The sequence below is a fragment of the Polyodon spathula genome, chromosome 26, assembly GCF_017654505.1.
Source record: "Polyodon spathula isolate WHYD16114869_AA chromosome 26, ASM1765450v1, whole genome shotgun sequence".
Classification (NCBI taxonomy): Eukaryota; Metazoa; Chordata; class Actinopteri; order Acipenseriformes; family Polyodontidae; genus Polyodon; species Polyodon spathula.
This window is the reverse complement of record NC_054559.1, coordinates 11,529,895-11,550,500: the sequence shown is the minus strand read 5'-3', so window position 1 is coordinate 11,550,500 and position 20,606 is coordinate 11,529,895. Positions and strand designations below refer to the sequence as shown.

Below are 20,606 nucleotides of genomic sequence, written 5' to 3'. Positions count from 1 at the left end.
AAGAATACAGCTGCAGACTGATTTTGCATTAACACATGCCTAGAAAATCAATACAATTCCATTTTATTTTTTCAGTTGTTCTCAATAGAGTAAGATATTATACTCGTTGGTTTCGCTTTTCCCACTTCAGTTCCTTGTCATACAGTGATTAGAATATCTGCTACCCCATTGTCAAATCTAGATCAAAGATACTGCCATAGCAACATTTCACCATCAAACACGCTGAATACAAAGCAATATTAAAGGGGAATGTGCAGCTGTCTTTCGCATTCCTATAATTGGAACGCATTTCCCTTATCTTTCTCTTCCTGATAGGTTGTCTACATGATCTGGAATGCAGTTAACGATCCCTTATTTGGATACATTCAGGACAACTCCAGAGTGCCCTGCTGTTCCAAACGGAGGCTGTCTATTCTTTATGGGGCTCCGTTCTATGCACTGACCTTCCTCCTTGCCTGGTTTCCATGGAGATCATACGAGGCAGGCGATTGGCTGAGCGGAGTGCACCTCATCGTGACCCTGTGTGCCTTCGATGGCATGCTGACCTTCGTTTTGCTGGCCCAGTGCGCGCTCTTTGCAGAAATCTCTAGCCATCACGAGAACAGACTGACGCTCATCAAGTACAACCAGGTGGCCTCTCTGATTGGCTCCTCCAGTGTCTTGTTCTGTGGACTGGTGTCAGAAAACATGGAGAACTTTGCCAACTTCCAGAGCTTTGCAGTAGTGGTGGCACTGCTCGCTTGTGCCTGCATGCTCTACACGGGGTTCCAGAGTGCGAGCCCGTATGACCGCTTCGGGTCAAAGGCCACTGACAAGGCAGAACAGAGAGACGGGGCGGCCCTGTCGTTGTCTTCAGTGTTCTGCATGACCAAGCAGATCTTGACCCAGAAGGACTTTGTGCTTTTTGTCTCCATGAACTTCTTCCAGGTCTTCCTCCTGGCTTTCTGCAACAACTTCACCATGATCTTCGCGGAGCATCTCATCCCCCAGAACGTCCTCCCATCCTTCGTCAAGAGCATCATGTACGGAGCTGGGTTCATCTGCCCGCAGGTACCATGTGATGTAACAGATCTTTGTTCGTTAGTCAGAACAGCATGGTAAATAACAAATGAGTATGGTAAAGCATGGGAAATAAAACAACAACATGGTCAATCCTGGCAAAGCATGATGTAGTATAAGCATGGTAAACCAAAAAACGAATTGTTCAAATTATTTACTGTGGTGAACTGTTATAATGGATATTTCTCGTACAATATGTTACATCTCCAATGTAGTCCAATGCGGTGGTTCCTCTCGCCTCATTCATGGTGCCTCCTCTGTTCCAGCTCCTGGTTCTGAGCAGCCAGAACCTGCTGAGGACTGTGGGATACTACAGAGTCATCCTGTTCACCTTCTACCTGGAAGCTGGGGCTGCAGCCGTCATGTTCATTCTGGGGCGTCACCACTACTACATCCTGGCATTGTTTCTCATTGGAAACATGTGAGAGACATCACTGTACTTGTAGATTAGACAGGATAGTTATTATTCTAAAGGAATGACACTTAACATTTAAACACTGCATAATCATTTCATTCATTACTTTGATAAAAAAAAAAAATTACGAATCTGAAGCTCTTGTCCACAACAATTAGTTTGTAGCTGGGACTCATCATATGTTGTGTTATTTTTCTTTTAGGGTTCTGATCCAGGCTTCGTTTAGCTTGTTTAATTTGCCTTTGGCTGACATAATTGATGCTGACCTTTACAAGCACAAACGCAGGTATGTGTTCTTTGTGTGTTACTCTGTGCCTCTCCCTCTCCCTCGCACAGAACCCCTTCCAAAGCCAGTGAGGGTTCATTAGGAAAACAATGTGACTTCAGTACACCAGAAACCCATCTTGGTCTGGAGTAACTGTCACTTGAGCCCACTATCTTTAATCCGGTTCTTTCATTTTTATATATTTTCTGCAGCACCCCGCTGTCCTCAATGGTGTTTGGCACCAATGCCCTCTTCACCAAGCCTGCCCAGTCCCTGGCTCCTATGCTCGTGGTCAGTATACTGAACCAGGTTGACTATGAGAAGCTGAAGGACATTGCTGCCATTTCTGATCAAGGGTAAGACTTTTGTCCTGAATTGGAATGTTCCCCTCAGCAGAGCCAGTCCCCTTTGTCTCGATGTGGACCCTGTAATGCAATAAAAAGATGCAATGCTGTTACATGTAAACGGTTTTACTGTTTGCTACAGGAGAAGTGCTAATACAGGGAGTTTTTCGAAATGCAACTTGACAAGTGATTTTCTAAAACATTGACTCCAAGTTGTCGGACCATGCCAGACATCCTAGAGAGTCTTGCATCTGTGCCTGTGATATCACATCCTGTGCAACGTCACAGTCTTCTGTATAATTCAGCTCCCGGTCGTGTCTCTCAATTACAAATTAATGGAACAGCATATGCCGCTGTTGTAGAGAATATTTTTAGTCTTTGGAGATACATATCTCAGTCAAAGGGTGAATGCTAATGTCACGTCTCAAGTCTTCAAAGTGCTCAATGCGTGACGATGGCACTTGACGTCAGGTTTTTATTTTAGTACAGGAGATTGTTATAGGCAATTATCTGCTTGGCCCATAGACCCTGCTTATACAGTTGTGAGCAGCTATTTTAGACCCTTTAATGATTAATTACAGGGCCTCTTACTGCAGTGCCTTTCAGGGCTGCTAAACTCAGCAAGTATTCATTTTACAGGCTTGTATAAACCAATCTCAGCTTTAGAGATAATGATTGAGTCAATGTGACAGTTTCAATCCAGAGTCAGTTGGGACCCAAAACAAATGTCTGGAGAGCGTCCTGTGCTAAAAAGTGGTTGACTCTGCCCTCTAGTGGCATATCAGGTCTACTGTGTCATACATGCATTCTGCAGCACTTTGTTCTGTACTGTCATTGCTAGTACAACACGTGATTATCAGATAACAACAATTAAATACAGTTTTTATTGGGACAAAACTCTTTTGATTTTAGTAAATATGAATGATACTGGGCTACAGACCCAACGGCAGTTTTTTAAAAGGAAAACAAAATGTTTATTTCTCATTTTGTAATGTTAAGATGAACTGTTCTCTTTAAAGACTGCAGTAAACACCTTGAAATGACATCCCCACAATCACTGTAAAAAAAAAAAAAAAAAAAAAGAAAGATAATAATAATCTTGCCTGTATTCTGAATGCATTCTGTTCTATTATCTTTTTGGGGTTTTTTTCAGTTCTTTGCAGGAGCTTCATGATGCCATGTTTTATTTGGTGTGTCTGGTGCCTGTGTGCATTGCAGCTCTACAGATCTTGGCCTGGACTCCTTTTTCAATCCGGGAAAGCCACACAGTCGATGCAAAATACACTGAGACTTAAGGACCGGGCTCTGTGAGAGCCCTGAGGACCAAGAGGCAGTCTGATTATGATAACCACAGCTTCAAAGAAGCTATCTCAAAGAGTTCATTCGTGCTGGAGCATGCCAGCTTTTCCTTCTGACGGTCAATAAAAAACAAATGGTTTTTAAAGGAAAAAAAAAACTTTCATGGTGCTGTTTTTAAATGTCCTCTGGAATATTGTAATTGTTTCGTTTGTTGGTTGATTGGTTGGTAAGATATATCAATATTATAATCTGAAACTTGGACATTAAGGTAAGAAACAGACCTGTATTTTCATTTTTAAAAAAGATGTGTTTCTAAAGATTGTGGCGGTAACCGGTTTATTCACCTTATTTGTAGTTGCCATCGAAACGCTTTTGACACATTTTTAGGCAGCAATTTGTTACAGTGTACACTACACCCAGAGTGGCAGTAGATTCGCTTGTCAGTTTTGCATTGCTTTAGTAAAAAACACAGAGCAATGAGACGCAGGAGATGGAGATACCAGGCAATGAAAGCAGCTCGACCACTACCACTGTGGGTCATTACTGGGTATCTCTCACCAGCGCCTGTTGATAGAACTGCATTGACCTGCTTATGTAACTCGCTCTTTATTTTTCTATCATACTTTTTGTCGCTAATTTGATTTTTTTCTTCTTTCTGTTAAAATATTTAAAAAAAAACATTTTCAAAATCGAAATAAATAAAACAATAAATGCTCAATTTGTCAGCTGTCGTTCTCCAGGAAGGTAATTTTTTATTTGAAAATGCTACCCTTAACAGTTACCCATAGCAAAAGCACAGCAAAGTGTAATAAAGCACTGTAAAGCATAGGTAAGCATTGTAAAGCACAGATAGGTATGGTAAAGCATATAGAACAAAAACACGGCAAACTGTGATAACTGCATAGTATAAGTATGGTAAGCGATTATTAGGGTGTAGTTATTAGTGGTTACTTACACCTGACGTGTTTCATTGTTCCGTCTGCATAACTTTCCTTCCAATCTACTTGTTTTATTTAACCCCTGTGATATTCTGTATGTACGTCTGTACACTGCTGTGCAAAAGTCTTAGACATGTTGCATTTTATACTCTGATGCACTATGAGTATCAACAATTTACTCAAAGCCTCCACTAGTGTTTTCTACTATTATAACAACCTTGACTTGCATAAAGAAGGAAAAACAGTGAGTGAAGTAGCTCACATCACTCGATTTTCAAGGTGTGGTATCCAAATCATAATCGACAAGTACAGTGAAACATCATCTGTAATTGACAACCCAGGACTGGAAGACCCAAAAAGCTGTCTAACAAGGATGAGCAATACTTAAAGATAATATCCTTAAGGAATAGAAAGACAAGTGTTGAATTGACAACAGAACTGGCAGAAGGCACAGGTGTCGCTGTCCATCAAATCAACAGTACGAAGGTCACTCTTGAAATCAGGACTTAAAGGATGTGTTGAAGTAAGAATACCTCTGTTAAGAAAGGGGAACAAGACTAAAAGACTAAAATATGCACAAGAACACAGAAATGGAACAACGGTCAAAGATACTTTGGACTGTTGATGGATGGACAACGACACCTGTGTCTTCTGCCAGTTCTGTTGTCATTTCAACACTTGCCTTCTTTTTATTTCTTAAGGATATTGTCTTCAAGTGTTGCTCATCCTTGCTAGACAGCTTTTTGGGTCTTCCTCTTATGTAGAGTAGTGGTTTATGGAGTTTTATCTTTCTGTTAAAAAAAAAAGATACCCTGCCCTTCAGCAGACACGTGTAAATAATTGCATATTACAGTATACAGTAAGTCCTGCTGCTACACATTCAGAACTATTTGTTGACCAGGAATCGTTGTTTATAATTATTATCAACATGAGAACTTATTCATTGTTCACGTAAACGTGGAAAGTAAAATATTATAAATGTATATATTATTATAAAACATTGAGTAATACCTCTTTAAATAATATAGGCACCTTTCAAATACGAAGTGTATGTTTATTATTATTTTGCATAATATAATTTTCTATAATAAAGTATGTTATGTAATGTGCACTGTACTTTTTCATGTTGCAAGAACACATTTATCAACAGCAAGTCGTTGCGGTGGGTGCATGTACGGTGTCCGGAAAACCCGGCTGAAATGTTCTGAAATTGTCAACAGCAGAAGGGACTCGAGCATCACTTGCAGTCACATGGATTAATTGACATCTTTTTTTGGGACTTCTGCGTTAGGAGGGTGAGTAAAAAAAAACTGCATCACACAACGCCTTTTCTGTGCAGCAATAGTCGAGCCGTTTACTGTTTCAGGGGACGTTATATAGGGTAACACAGGAAGTAAACGTGGACTGTTTACTACTGGAAAGGAGATGCCATGCACCTTCAGTGGTTTGTACAAATTATTATTCTGAAAAGTTCGTTTTTGGATTAAGGACGGTACCAATGGCATGTCGCTCTTACAGCAACAGTACACCGCCCTCAGGTTTGTGGTTTATGTGCACCTGCGTTCAGACAAACGTCTTGTTTTAGCGCATACTGCTGGAGAGCAGAAATTAAAGTTCATATTTTTTTTTTTTTTCTTTCTGTTATTCAGATGACTGACCGCTCACAGATGAATCTTTTACTTTTTGGAGGCTGGGTTTAGTTTTACAGATGTGGAGTGGAAAATACCTGAGGAACCCGGTCACTCAGTCACTGTTGATGAAAATGGTCAGCGAATCGGGAACACAGCAAGAAGCACACGAGGTATGCACCTACATTGGTGTGTGTGTGTGTGGATTCCTACAGTAAAAAGCGTGAGAGCGGAGTCTTTATTATTACAAAATTATCGTGTTATCTATTGCTGCCAATTTACTGACTTAATGTGTAAAATAGATGTTTTCTTTCTTTATTTTCTGGTCTAACACAATTACTAGCTAACATCTTTGCCGTCACACTTAGAGAATATACGTTTTTTGGACAGTGATGCGGTAAATGATTCAGTTGTAATTGGTAATTGATCTTCCAAATCTTTACGCAAAATATAGAAACAAAACGAATAAACTTATGGCATGAGTTCAACAGTAATTGCTTTGTTATTTCAAATATCTACATCTATTTCTCAAACACTGAAAACTACTATAGATGGAATAGGTATTTGCAATGAAGCCTAAAAGTAAAGCTGTGTCACATATAAATCCTGTTAACACTTGTCATGAAGACCCACCCACCTAAAATTCTGCACACTGTAGCATCTTTTTTGTTTGTTTTGGTTTTATACCTGAAAATAAATGCCCAAGCCCTGATGCACAAACATTTTTATTAATAACAATTAAATGAACATGCACAGATATGTGCACATGCTGATACACATACATCACTGGGCCCGACTCCCGGAGAGATGCTACGCAGAGAAGCGTATGGATTCTCGTGATGGCAAATAACATAATACTGATTCACCTCAGTATTTGGTGTGTGTTCTTTTCTTCCTGCAGTGGTATGGGTGTCACACAGAGATCCTGGGTGAGGCTGTACGGCCGGCCTTCATCCAGAGTCACTTGGACACGGAGACACAAGCCTTCCTGAACAGGAGCGCGGAGAAGTCCGGCTGCCTTGTCACTCAGCTCTATCACTCTTTTGTTTCAACCCTCTTCAGCCCCTTTATGTCCAGAACCTCAATAAACGGGTAATTGAATTTGATTAGATTGGCTTTGATTCAGTATTGTTTTACCTTCAGCAGTCCAGTGGCCTAAAAATAAATCCTAGTTAAATGTCAATGGTCTGACAGTCCATAACCCATAGTCACCAAATAATAATCATCAAAGCTTGAAGCAGGAACACGGTATCCATACTTGTTCCCCTGACCAAAAAGTAATTTGGCAAGTTTTAAAACCTTAATTTTAGAGGGAAAAAAAAGCTGGGTCCAAGTGACTCAGAGTACTAGGTTCAGCTTTAATGAAGTAACAGAACAAACTTCAAACAGGTAGAGCTAGAGAAAGGCTGTGTTATTTGCTATTCCTATTCATCATACTTGATTAGCTTCTTTGTATTAAAATTCTCTCTACCGCTGTTGTTAAAGCAATCCTAATGTGGTTTGTGTTTCTTTGTGGGAGCAGGTACCTGGGAAGAGGTTCTATGTTTGTGTTCTCCCCAGAGCAGTTCCGCCAGCTGATGAATATCTCCCAAGACTGGAAGAGCAAGAGGCTGCTGGACCTGGGAGCCGGAGATGGGGAGGTTACCAAGGTCATGAGCCCACACTTTGAAGAGATCTACACCACTGAGGTGTCAGCCACCATGAAGTGGCAGCTTGAAAAGAAACAGTACAAGTAAGAATCCTGAAGGGTGGTGCTGTTTTAATTTGTTAAAGTAGAGAAGAAAGAAAGTCGGAGACTAACCTTTTCGCCTTAAAGTTGTGTCATGATCTCCTGCACTTATTTGCAGTTAAGTCAATCATGCACTTTCACTGATTGTTTGGAAATAGTGTCTCCCTCCCTCAGCCCTTGATTTTGTCCTGATCTCCTCTTTCCTCATCCTCCTCTGGTTCCAGGGTGCTTGGTATAGATGAGTGGCAGGACACAGGCTTTCAGTATGATGTGATCAGCTGTCTCAACCTGCTGGACCGCTGCGATCAGCCAATGAAACTGCTGAAAGACATCCGCAGATCCCTGGAGCCCTCCAAAGGCAGGCTGGTCCTGGCTGCAGTGCTGCCCTTCCACCCGTATGTGGAAATTGGTATGTGGAAAAGATTTGCAGCACCCTGACTGAAGGCTTAGTTATAAACGTTACACATACACTCCCATTTCACACATAAACACCTAACCCTGCATTGTATGAGACAAGTACAGCCTTGTTCTCTGAGATGACTTTCTTTGTTCAATGTAGGAGCTGGCGAACAAGAAGTGTTGCCTTGTTAACACTAGAACCGCCACGATTATACTTCTACCTAGAACCTCAATATTAAAATGAGTGAAGTATTGTATACTATTCACAAGTTCATATCAAACATCTGCACAGCTGAAACGCCGTATTTAAATGAAAAAGGGTTTATTTTCTAACTTGCCACATATTAACAACTTTAAAAAACGAAAAAAAACTATAATAAAAAAATATTAAACATTATTCAAAATAAACTAGTGTGTAAATAGGTATGTATACATACAAAACTGTAAAATGAAAAAAAAAAGTACCTCAATTCCCATTATGTAAGGTGAATGCGCTTTCAGGGTAGCACCTAAGTAGCACAATCCATACAGATGTAACGCTTCTCAACTTTTCCTGTGCATTTACCACATACTGCTCTTTCACACTGGGCACAGATATAGGAAGTTTTATTCTTATTGCATTTAGATACCTGGCATTGTTTTCTCTTGTGTGTGTCACTGGGTGCAGCACTGAATCCAGGTTGAGCTGCATTTGCCTGCAGCTTTGCAGTTTTCTGATCGAAATGTTTCTGCCGAAGCTCTGTGGCTAGCTTCAAGATAAAATCTCTCCTACTGATATTTTTCCCGGTGCATTCATTGTGCAAAACAAAGGAATTGATGGCTGCCAGGTCCAGTACATTGTGAAATACAGCAGCTGGCCACCGGCAAGAACTAGCTTTCACTCTGTACTTTGTGTCATTGTAGAAATTCACACTCTCCGTTTCACACTTTCCTCGCTTTCACTGGTGCATCTGCCTGGTTCACAAATCCTGGATTCATCGCTGTCGTGATCACTCATATTCCCTGCATCAGAATCATTTTCGTACACAGCGGTAAACATATCAATTGCTTCTTGAGTGGTCATGCATTTTCTTTGAGCTGTTTTGAGTTTCAACCTAGTCTCTGTCAGTGTACCTGTGAGAGTACAATAGTAATACTAAATGACAACAGACTATATATGCTTGCGTGTAAGCTCAGTGGGGGTAGAGATAACAACAGGCTTATATATTTAAAAAGAAATTTAATATTGTAAGTTATATACAAAATAAAAACATTGATTGTAAAAGGCAGTCAAAATGACTGCTTTGGCAGTTCTAGGTGGTTGGGATTATAACTTCCTTATTTTCGCGATCCTGCCTTTTAAAACACCATCAGGGTATTTAATACACGTATTTAGGAAAAGTCACAAACAGACAACCGCATAACTTTCAGACACAGTCATTTAAATTTGAAAACCTCAAACCATCAAAACGACTGCCATGGCGGGTCTAGTATTTACAGCCTTATTTTGGATTATACAGTATCATCAGAAGCAACAATGATATTGACGGAAAGTGGCATGTTTGCTAACTATAAATCTGTTGACGTTGCATAATTCTGCAAGTATTTGAGCTTCCCTTTGCTCTGTTGTCCTTTTTAACCACAAACTGCCTTCCTCCAGTACAACCATCGTGTTTTTTACTGAAAGATTGTCTGTCAGTTACACAATGGTCAAGAGACAAGCAAAACAATATTAAAGGTTTAGAAATATATATATATATATATAATATATATATATATATATTATATATATCAAAAAATATTTTGTTAGAATGCGTCAAGACTGACCCCTACTGTCCAACCTTTTTGAACTTTCAACGCTCTTATCCTTACTATGTTCTCAGACTTAAGCTTATCTCACATCTGGGGGAAAAAGCTTTCAAAATGGTAAGAAACTGCAAGCAATGTTGTGAAATTTATTGGGCACATAACATGTTTTGTAATGCATGTCGAACACATTACAAGTGTTGGTAACAGTGTAAGGTATGTAGGGGGGAACCCATAAAAACTGCATTCCCCTTTTTCACACTCTTCCAAGTACATGCTGAATAGCAAAGTCTTCAAAACCAGGAAGGGTTTTGAAATGCGGAAAGCTGAGCTATGTTGTGTTAGGTAACAGCCTGTGGGAATGAACGTTTTGAACTGAGATGAGGTTCTCATCAGATTTTTTTTTTTTTTTTTCAAGCTCAATTTCAGATTCAAGCTTCCAGCTGCTGTTTTTTTTTTTTCATTTTTTGTATTTTTTATTGATCTTTGGTATAAGAATCAAAACTGTCTTTTCACAGCAGCGGTTATGGTCTCATTCTACTATTGGAAGCAGCTGTGGTACGCCTCACATTTTTGCAATGGCTTCCGCGAACCGATTTCTCACAAGTTTTGATAAATAGTGGGGTCATCTGGAGTAGAAGCGGCTGAGGTTTCCTCCTGCTGGAACAAAACAAACAAACAAACATGATTTAGATTTCTACATTAAACTACTGGTGATGTGGTAAGAGAATCGAAATAAACACAGGTCTAAAATTGAGTGTGTTTATTCTAACCAAATTCTTGAGAGAACGGAATATCAAACTGTATTTCATTTCATGGAGTTACAAAGCTGACAAGCTTTTCAAACACTTACAGCTTTTTTATTCTTTCTGGGGTTCCTCCGATTGTAGAGCTCTTGCGCAACAGCTCGGAAGTTGGCCCTCCTTGTAGAATTTCTTTTCTGTTGAAAGTAAATATTTTATTTTAGGTTTCTACAAGTATCCACTGTAACCTTACTCAGAACATCAGATTTTCAGCAGCAATGCAAACATGTTTTTCTTTGACTCTTCTCCTGAAGTAGATAAACACGTAAAACAAAACAAACAAAATAAATTCAAATGTGTCATAAAAAAAATAAATGCTACTACCTGCTTCTCAAATATGTTTTTTATTGCTAAGATAGTGCAGTTTTTTTGTCTACTTACCTCCTTGGAAGGCCTCTTCCTGTCTCTCCTGCATGTTATTGGCTGTAAATAGAAGATAGAACGGAGTTATATGAGAACTGTTGACTTTTCGTCAACGTTGTTTCCTGTACTCGTGTGGGCCCACTCTAAGCAAATCTTAACATCTCTTGGCATAAAATATTCTTGCTGTCAGGCCCAGATACTTAATGTTACTAGGGAACCAATATGATTGTAGCTCATAGAAGTTATTAACTGTGGTCAAGTCTGATTGGCCTGTAATGGGGATGTAAAGAAAACCCCAAATGGTATGCTGTGATTGTCTGAGGCTAGTGAAAACTCTGCATACTACAGATTTTTAAGGATGGTCAAGTTAGCACACAACTGAGATTGGAAAGTTTAGCTCACCTTATAAAGAACAAGCAGGACTACAATACAGACACTGTACAGGAACAGAAGCACTGTCAGGATAATCATTAGCGTTTTTGTGTATGGCTTCACCATATGGTACATAGCTGACAATATTAAAACAAAAGAGAAGGGGATTAGTGTGTGTGTGTGTGTGTGTGTGTGTGTGTATATATAATATAAAAAATATACAGTAGTGTGCAAAAGTTTTAGGCAGGTGTGAAAAAATGCTGTAAAGTAAGAATGCTGTCAAAAATAGACATGTTAATAGTTTATATTTATCAATTAACTAAATGCAAAGTGAGTGAACAGAAGAAAAGTCTTAATCAAATCCATATTTGATGTGACCACCCTTTGCCTTCAAAACAGCATCAATTCTAGGTAGACTTGCACAAAGTCAGGGATTTTTTAGGCATATAGTCAGGTGTATGATTAAACAATTATACCAAACAGGTGCTAATGATCATCAATTCAATATGTAGGTTGAAACACTATCATTAACTGAAACAGAAACAGCTGTGTAGGAGGAATAAAACTGGGTGAGGAACAGCCAAACTCAGCTAACAAGGTGAGGTTGCTGAAGACAGTTTACTGTCAAAAGTCATACACCATGGCAAGACTGAGCACAGCAACAAGAAGGTAGTTATACTGCATCAGCAAGGTCTCTCCCAGGCAGAAATTTCAAGGCAGACAGGGGTTTCCAGATGTGCTGTCCAAGCTCTTTTGAAGAAGCACAAAGAAACGGGCAACATTGAGGACCGTAGACGCAGTGGTCGGCCAAGGAAGCTTACTGCAGCAGATGAAAGGCACATCGGAAGATGTCCAGCAGTGCCATCAGCTCAGAATTGGCAGAAAACAGTGGGACCCTGGTACAGCCATCTACTGTCCGGAGAAGTCTGGTCAGAAGTGGCCTTCATGGAATATTTGCGGCCAAAAAGCCTTACCTCCGACATGGAAACAAGGCCAAGCTACTCAACTATGCACGAAAACACAGGAACTGGGGTGCAGAAAAATGGCAGCAGGTGCTCTGGACTGATGAGTCAAAATTTGAAATATTTGGCTGTAGCAGAAGGCAGTTTGTTCGTCGAAGGGCTGGAGAGCGGTACACAAATGAGTGTCTGCAGGCAACAGTGAAGCATGGTGGAAGTTCCTTGCAAGTTTTGGGCTCCATTTCTGCAAATGGAGTTGGGGATTTGGTCAGAATTAATGGTCTCAATGCTGAGAAGTACAGGCAGATACTTATCCATCATGCAATACCATCAGGGAGGCATCTGATTGGCCCCAAATTTATTCTGCAGCATGACAATGACCCCAAACATAAAGCGGAAGTCATTAAGAACTATCTTCAGCGTAAAGAAGAACAAGGGAGTCCTGGAAGTGATGGTATGGCCCCAACAGAGCCCTGATCTCAATATCATCGAGTCTGTCTGGAATTACATGGAGAGAGAAGCAACTGAGGCTGCCTAAATCCACAGAAGAGCTGTGGTTAGTTCTCCAAGATGTTTGGGCCAACCTACCTGCCGAGTTCCTTCAAAAACTGTGTGCAAGTGTACCTAGAAGAATTGATGCTGTTTTGAAGGCAAAGGGTGGTCACACCAAATATTGATTTGATGTAGATTTTTCTTCTGTTCACTCACTTTGCATTTTGTTAATTGATAAATATAAACTATTAACATGTCTATTTTTGAAAGCATTCTTACTTTACAGCATTTTTTCACACCTGCCTAAAACTTTTGCACAGTACTATATATATATATATATATGTGTGTGTGTGTGTGTGTGTGTGTGTGTGTGTGTGTGTGTATATATATATATATATATATATATATATATGTGTGTGTGTGTGTGTGTGTGTGTGTATGTATATGTAAACACTTCTACAGCAAGACTGTTCAGAGCAGCAAATTATCTTCCAGCAAAGACCACATAACTTTATATGCAAGTAGTGAGGAATCCTAAGAATATGTGACATTACTATGCCTCTTAAGTTCTTTCCACAATTACCAGAATTGGCCAACTGGTAGCAGTAAGAGACAAAACATTCCATTTGCTGCTGGTGGTTCTGTGTGTTAAGCCAAAGTCCTTCAAAGAAATTAATTGTGTTAAGAGGGGGGATGATAGTATCATATTTAGTGAGTTTTAACTGACCTCTAACAACCAGAATAGTCCCATTGGATGTACTTTTCGAGTGGATTGAATCGGACTCGGTGAACGATATCCCACAGAAATAAATGCCGCTGTCGTTGGGGTGGATCGAGCTGATCAGTAAGGATCTGTTGTTGTCAGATTTTTCCAGGGAATACTTGCTTGAGGATTGTATTTGGAGCTTTCTGTATGTGCGCTGTTGAAACTGATACCACAGCACGTCAGGCATGGTGGAAGGACATTTACCGGACCTGCTGAAGTAGCAGTGTATGGCGACAGTCTGGTTTCTTTCACTCTCTTCTAAGAAGTCCGGCTGAGACACAGCAACCACACATTCTTCCGCAACGCATCCTGCAAAAGAAAAAGTCAGATGCACATGATGGAATTCTTTCCAGTATAGACTTTTATGTTTTCACAAATTAGTTTGTCTGTATTTGGTCTTGAAGTAGATTATATGGTTTTAGTGCATTCTGGCAAGAGAGGAGAAGACCATGATCAATATTTTCTGCATGCAGAACAGTTTCATTTATTATGATTTGGTATAATTGCTGTACAGTGGCTCTCAAATCTATTCACCCCCCTTGGACTTTTCCACATTGTATTGTCTTACAATATGGAATCAAAATGGATTTAATTAGGAGTTTTTGCCACTGATCAACACAAAAAAAAAGTGATTAAAAATTAAAAATAAAATCTACAAATGGTTCTAAATTAATTACAAATATAAAACAGAAAATAGTTGATTGCATAAGTATTCACCCCCTTTGCTGTGACACCCCTAAATAAGCTCTGGTGCAACCAGTTGTCTTTAGAAGTCACATAATTAGTTGAATGGAGTCCACCTGTGTGCAATTAAGGTGTTTCACATGATTTCAGGTTAAATACACCTGTCTCTGGGAGGTCCCAAAGTTGGTTAGTACATTTCCTAACAGAAACTACATTATGAAGACGAAGGAACATTCAAAGCAAATCCGGAGTAAGGTTCTTCAAAAGCACCAATCAGGTGTAGGATATAAGAACATTTCCAAGGCATTGAATATCCCCCAGAGCACAGTAAATTCCATTATTAAGAAATGGAGAGAATATGGCACAACTGTGAATCTGTCTAGAACAGGCTGTCCTCAAAAACTGAGTATCCGGGCAAGAAGGGCATTAGTCAGGGAGGCCATCAAGAGGCCTATGGCAACTCTAAAGGTGTTACAATCTTCCACAGCTGAGCTGGGAGACACCATATAGCAACAATAGCCCGGGTGCTTCACAAAACTAGCAAAAAGAAAGCATTTGTTGAAAAAAACTCACATCAAATCTCAGATAGAGTTTGCCAGAAGGCATGTGGGAGACTCTGAGACCAAGTGGAAGAAGATTCTGTGGTCTGATCAGACCAATATAGAGTTTTTTGGCCTCAACGCTAAGCGCTATGTTTGGTGCAAGCCTAACACTGCACATCATCCTGAGAACACCATTGCTACCATGAAGCATGGTGGTGGCAGCATCATGCTATGGGGATGCTTCTCTGCGTCAGGGCCTGCAAAGCTTGTAAAAATAGAGGGCAAAATGGATGCAGCAAAGTACAGAGAAATCCTGGAGGAAAACCTGCTGAAGTCTGCAAGAGACCTGGGACTTGGGAGTAGATTCATCTTCCAGCAGGACAATGACCCCAAACATACAGCCAAAGCCTCACTGGAGTGGCTTAAAAACAAAAAGGTCAATGTCCTGGAGTGGCCCAGTCAAAGCCCGGACCTCAATCCAATTGAGAATATGTGGAAAGAGTTGAAAATTGCTGTTCACTAAAGGTCCCCAGCCAACTTGACGGAGCTTGAGCAATTCTGCAAAGAAGAATGGGCAAAAATTGCAGTGTCCAGATGTGCAAAGCTGGTAGAGACTTATCCAAATAGACTCATGGCTGTAATTGCTGCCAAAGGTGCCTCTACCAAATATCGACTCAAGGGGGTGAATACTTATGCAATCAATTATTTTCTGTTTTGTATTTGTAATTAATTTAGAACAATTTGTAGATTTTATTTTTCACTTTGACATTATGGACTTTTTTTGTGTTCATCAGTGGCAAAAACTCCTAATTAAATCCATTTTGATTCCATGTTGTAACACAATAAAATGTGGAAAAGTCCAAGGGGGTGAATACTTTTGAGAGCCACTGTATGAGGGAGTAGTGGCATGGTTACACAAGTTCAATTAATTTGCAATAGCGACTGTATCTTAAGAGTCGGGAGAAACTGAGCTTACAAATGATGGTAGCTAAGGAAGTTAAAAATAAAAAGGGGAACAGTTGAATGGAAAAAAAAAAAATATCACACAGTGATTAAGTTAGTGAGGCAATGTTCTCTATTTGTTTGAGGCTCCAGTTAGTATTTCTGGTTACCTCATGAGTAGCCTATATGATGATTAATTCCATGTGACTTGATTTGGCGCAACCTTTAGTTCGAGTATTCTGAATATGGAGCATGCCTTATTTCCTCTGATAGATTTGTAACTAATTCATAGTTCAAATAACATATTGCTGTTAATAATGTGTAACATAACTGACAGACAGGGCTTTGAGATAGTTACAAATATTAGACAAGGAGGTTCTGTATTCTCTGAGAATCGAGAAAGGAGGCAGTTCCCAACAATGGCTTGTGTACAGGTACTTTCTGCTTGGAAAGGTAGCATGTCAGAAAAAAAAAAACTGAATGTAGATGGCTCAAAATGGACTAATATATTAATATTTTAAGAAACTCCTTTTTAGAAGCAGCCAAAACTCAGCAAATTCCAAATCTTAAAAACTAGGGTGGGTTATAAGTATCCATATTTAATTTGAACTTCCATTAAGTCAGCCCAATTCAGTTGAAAAACAGAAACCCAACAAACTTCATAGGACTTTGCTGGCCTCATCTGTATAACAGGCTGGTCCAAGTAACCCTCCTGTACTAAATAAAACACAGTACTTTTTTTTTTTTCCTACCGCATACACCAGACTTGAGACCTAAGAATTGAGAGAGATCTTACCTTGTATGTAGAAGAATGCAAAGATAAACGCAAGATGGAAACTGTATGCTTCTGTCATTGTGAGTCTTCTGTCTGGTCTACACTGAAAAGAGACACTCCGCAGCAGAGAAACTCCAACCAGTGACAACTAGCACATTTCCTGTGCTCTGCAATACTTGTTGCATCTTGTGTTGAGCAAGATTGTTCCTGTCAGCCATTCCTGTTCAGCTGCACAGTATTTTACCACTCAGTGTTTCTTTACTTTAAAACAAAGACATGAAGTTTGAGGTCTCCGTTTTACGCAGTTCCACAAAGAGTTGGAACAAAGTAAAAGAGCAGAAACCGGAGGTAAAAATGTCATTATAATGAATGGGTGAGTGGAGGCAGGGAGGTATGGTTAATTCTATATAATAACAGAGAGAGAAGTACAGTTTAAAGGAAGTGGTTGACAGTAATTTCCCCACTGCATCATGCGCTTCTTTAAGGTGACCTCTGCTGCTGCATTGTTTTGCTCATCTCTTTGAAGTCCGGTTTGTAGCTGGTCAGATTTAGCTTCATGCAAGCATTCAGGCTTTTTTCTGTTAATCTTGAGCACACATTGCTTTTGATGTGATTCAAGTGGGAGAGTGGCTGTTCACACATATAGGTGGAGCCAAACATCGCTAAGGGAGCAAACCTGGCATTCTGCATTGTGCTGTGTCTAAGTGAAAGTTTACAGAATGAGGTTATCTCCACGCTCCAGTTTCTTCAAATCGGTCCATTTGTGCAATTTGCTAGTTCAGCCCATTGCAGAGCAAGACTTTCCAGATTTGAATTGAGTGTGAACATTTTCAACCTAAATGTCTGATTCCTTGAAGTTGGAACGTCCAGCTCCAAATCTCCGCTTGAGATGCCTGGAATCACCGTCAAGTCGTGTTTTCACGCAAGTTTCATGGGGATGAATTATAAACTTGAACAAAGTGCTGTGTCTGCGAAAGTCCACAGAACGAGGCTTGAATGACATTAGCCGATCAGATGTAAACTCCAGAATCTGCTGATTGTTACTAGGATCCTCTACCATGCATGAATCTTGAAACATTCATAACATCTCAAAGTGAGTCAGTCTGCCAGTTTCGATACCTCTGATGAACAGATTCAATTTGGATTCAAATGCAAAACTGCTTGCTGTAGAGACAGGACTGTATTTCCCTGTCCTTGAAGTTTAACATTAAGTTGATTCAAATGACCTGTAATGTCCATAGGATAATAAAAGTTTCCTGTTGCGTTATACAGTGAAAGCCTAAAATCTGACAGATTGCAACAAGTCGCCTGTGTTTCCCCATCATGCTGGGTACACCATCGTTACACACTGAAACAAGTGTTGCTAACAAAATCCGGCACAGTCTGAAGTGTTCGTCTCTTTGATTTTTTTCTTTGCAGAATTTCAAGCTTTTCTTCTTGTACTAATTGTAACATCAGACATCCGTTGACTCATCCAAAGCAAATTCAAAATATGTAGCAGATTATTTTCTATTTGCTGCTTGTCAACTTGATGTACCATTTAAACAGCTTGATGGTGAACTGTTTTTTCAGATAAAGGCATATATTGTATTTGCTGCAAGATGTTGTCTTTGTTGGGGAATTCTTCCAATAGCTTTTTGGCTATATTAAGCATACAACTCTTCACATATTTGCCATCAGTGAAAGGCTTAATTTTGCGATCGATCTCTAAAGAGCCACGAATCTTGATGACTTTAAACTTCCACCTTTATTCGACCATGCCAGTAGTTTAATTTGCCCCGTGTTAATTTTTCTTTGCATCTCCACACAGGCCTTTTTCCGCAGCTCACCTCCGGGGTATTTCGCTGCAAATGCAGGAAGTTCCCCACAAAGGCGTACATATCAGAAAAGAACGCTATTCCTTATCCGACTTATTTCTTTTTGCCATTTTTGGCTCCACACTACACTTTGAAACTGAAAAAAAACCTTGTGTGCATATTGCTTGTTGACAGATCTCTCGACCAATCAAAACACGACGAAACAGGCTCCAGGAGTACAAGCACCAATAAGAGTAGTGGGTAGGTAGATGTAAAAAAATAATTCATAAATAAAGCGAGATGTCATGTCCTGAGTTGGTCCTTTGTGGATGTGCGCTGACACTAACGGTAAGTTTAATTACATTTTTGTTTTGTTTTGTGTGACTTCGAGACTCGAGAGCCATATTTGGTTACTTGAAGAGCCAGGTATGGCTCATGAGCCATAGGTTGCCGACCTCTGTTCTAGAGTCTAATTCACTGTTTTGCAGTTCATATAATGAAATACAGTCAGTCATCCACAGAGTAGTCGGTGCCTTTTAAACACATGAATCAGCGCACGCCTGTTCTGTCCTCCAGGTGGGAAGTGGGAGGAGCCCTCGGAATTCCTGGTGGTTCAGGGGAAGATGTGGGAGGAGCAGGTGACCAGCATGGCCAATGGCGTGTTTAAGGAGGCGGGATTTGCCGTGGAGGCCTTCACCAGATTGCCGTACCTGTGTGAGGGGGACATGTACAGCGATTACTACCGCCTGGACGACGCTGTCTTTGTGCTGCGGCCCGAGGAGTAAAACCGAACCCTTCTCTTGATTCCAGCCCACCAGGCCTCCGAAGGATAGCACAAGTATCCCTCTTAAGGATTCTGTCTAAAGCTTCCGAGTGACTGATCCTCCTGCTTCAGTTACATGCACCAGATTGGAGTTATTCACAGTGACCCCTACCTTAAATGTCTATCAAAATCTGCCCTTTTCCTTCCAAGCAAAATTACTGTGTTTGGTTACCCTTTGGGGGAACCTGCCTGCTCTTCCATGGTGGGTCATAGTTTGAAACTTAATAAGGCAATACACGATAAACATCTTCATGTAAAGTCCTACTTGCAGTAGTCAGACAAGCAACGTCTACCTCCTATGACCATTGTTAAAGTGTTCCATTGCTAGAAAGGGTGATGGATCCCCCACTGATGGCAAGCCAAAGAAAGGTAGTTTTGAGTCCTGTTTAAAAAACCTTTTCCCACTTGTGATTGACGGTCTGATTTGTGGTACCTTACGATGCTGTAAAAAATAAGACGAAATGGTAAGAGTCAATCCAGAGAGTCTTGTTGATGTCCCCTGCTCCATTTTTTAAATGTGTTTTGGATTTGAATGTAGTGCTTGGGATAGGTGCTGAATAGATGACACTAAATTTGCATGTGATGCTTGCAGACATTAAACTAAACAAATAGCTCCTCATTTGCATTAAGGTAAGTTTCAGTGGGGTGGAATATAGAGTGTAATTTGTAGAGAATAAAAAAAATAATATCAGTGTGTGTTTGCAAAATCTATAGTATTATGTTACTGTGACATTCCAACACTAAGAAACCTCCAGAAATGTAACACAATGTAACACAATCATTGTGCTTTAAATTATAGAATGTATTGAACTTTAAACTTTACAGTTTTATTGGCTATTTCTTTGGAATACATGTAAATCATTACATTGTACTTGACACCTGTATTATATTTAACCATGATTTAAAATAATCAAAAACATGAATGTTAACACAGTAATAACCACATACTGTAATCAAAAATGTAATTCACATTTCCATTGAACTGGTACAATTGAAGTGATCAAGTAATCGCTTTATTTGATTAAACCCAGATGTACAATCATGTTTCCACTGTGAGGTTTTCACTGTAATAGGAATTCAGTATTGTCGATTTTACCCTGTGCCATCCTTGTACTGTACTGTATGTTGTTACTGGACCTGGTGCTACCCATATATATTGCATTATTATTTGCAGAAGTTTAAACTCTGGATCTACAATGAGTGTCAATAAATGTTTTCTGATCATGCATACCCTGTCTTATCTCCTGAACATAAGTAATGATTCATTGTTATAAAGTTGATTTTGTAAATATTTTTTATATTTTTTCCGAAGCTTTTAGTTGGCAGGAAGCGCTTAACCACAGCTGGTAAAACTAGTTTCAGGTGCAATTCATGCTGGTGAGCTCTGTGTTTTAATACAAGGGTACTTAAATCCTCACTCTGGTTGGC

General features: G+C 39.8%; 4 protein-coding genes across 9 annotated transcripts in view; 3 read left to right on the top strand and 1 right to left on the bottom strand.

Moving 5' to 3' along the window:
* LOC121300484 (DNA-directed RNA polymerase III subunit RPC5-like) overlaps nt 1-148 on the top strand; it is a 4,062-nt gene extending 3,914 nt beyond the window's left edge. The window contains exon 10 of the mRNA XM_041229055.1: nt 131-148. Within this exon, the coding sequence (XP_041084989.1) occupies nt 131-148 (18 nt within the window). The remainder of the gene's footprint in view (nt 1-130) is intronic.
* A 173-nt stretch (nt 149-321) lies between these two features.
* On the top strand, nt 322-4,709 carry LOC121300583 (transmembrane protein 180-like). 2 transcript variants are annotated; one of them, XM_041229171.1, is made up of 5 exons: nt 322-1,050; nt 1,326-1,480; nt 1,677-1,760; nt 1,952-2,095; nt 3,302-4,709. In XM_041229171.1, the coding sequence occupies exons 1-5, from the start codon at nt 325-327 to the stop codon at nt 3,369-3,371; spliced, it is 1,179 nt and encodes a 392-aa protein (XP_041085105.1). In that variant the 5' UTR covers nt 322-324; the 3' UTR covers nt 3,372-4,709. The 2 variants fall into 2 exon arrangements, with proteins under 2 accessions (XP_041085105.1, XP_041085104.1); XM_041229170.1 differs by having other exon boundaries at nt 3,237-4,709.
* A 674-nt stretch (nt 4,710-5,383) lies between these two features.
* On the top strand, nt 5,384-20,406 carry LOC121300869 (methyltransferase-like protein 9). Of its 4 annotated transcripts, none has more exons than XM_041229820.1 (7): nt 5,384-5,615; nt 5,970-6,121; nt 6,850-7,040; nt 7,471-7,680; nt 7,902-8,086; nt 18,551-18,616; nt 18,932-20,406. In XM_041229820.1, the coding sequence occupies exons 2-7, from the start codon at nt 6,029-6,031 to the stop codon at nt 19,138-19,140; spliced, it is 954 nt and encodes a 317-aa protein (XP_041085754.1). In that variant the 5' UTR covers nt 5,384-5,615; nt 5,970-6,028; the 3' UTR covers nt 19,141-20,406. The 4 variants fall into 4 exon arrangements, with proteins under 4 accessions (XP_041085754.1, XP_041085752.1, XP_041085751.1 ...); XM_041229818.1 differs by lacking the exon at nt 5,384-5,615 and adding an exon at nt 5,683-5,764; XM_041229817.1 differs by lacking the exon at nt 5,384-5,615 and adding an exon at nt 5,696-5,858.
* LOC121300870 (immunoglobulin superfamily member 6-like) lies at nt 10,311-17,317 on the bottom strand. Of its 2 annotated transcripts, none has more exons than XM_041229823.1 (6): nt 16,581-17,317; nt 13,578-13,925; nt 11,430-11,536; nt 11,046-11,087; nt 10,715-10,801; nt 10,311-10,518 (listed from the first exon to the last, which is right to left on the bottom strand). In XM_041229823.1, the coding sequence occupies exons 1-6, from the start codon at nt 16,636-16,638 to the stop codon at nt 10,462-10,464; spliced, it is 699 nt and encodes a 232-aa protein (XP_041085757.1). In that variant the 5' UTR covers nt 16,639-17,317; the 3' UTR covers nt 10,311-10,461. The 2 variants fall into 2 exon arrangements, with proteins under 2 accessions (XP_041085757.1, XP_041085756.1); XM_041229822.1 differs by having other exon boundaries at nt 10,311-10,521; nt 16,581-17,299.
* Nucleotides 20,407-20,606: the final 200 nt, after the last annotated feature.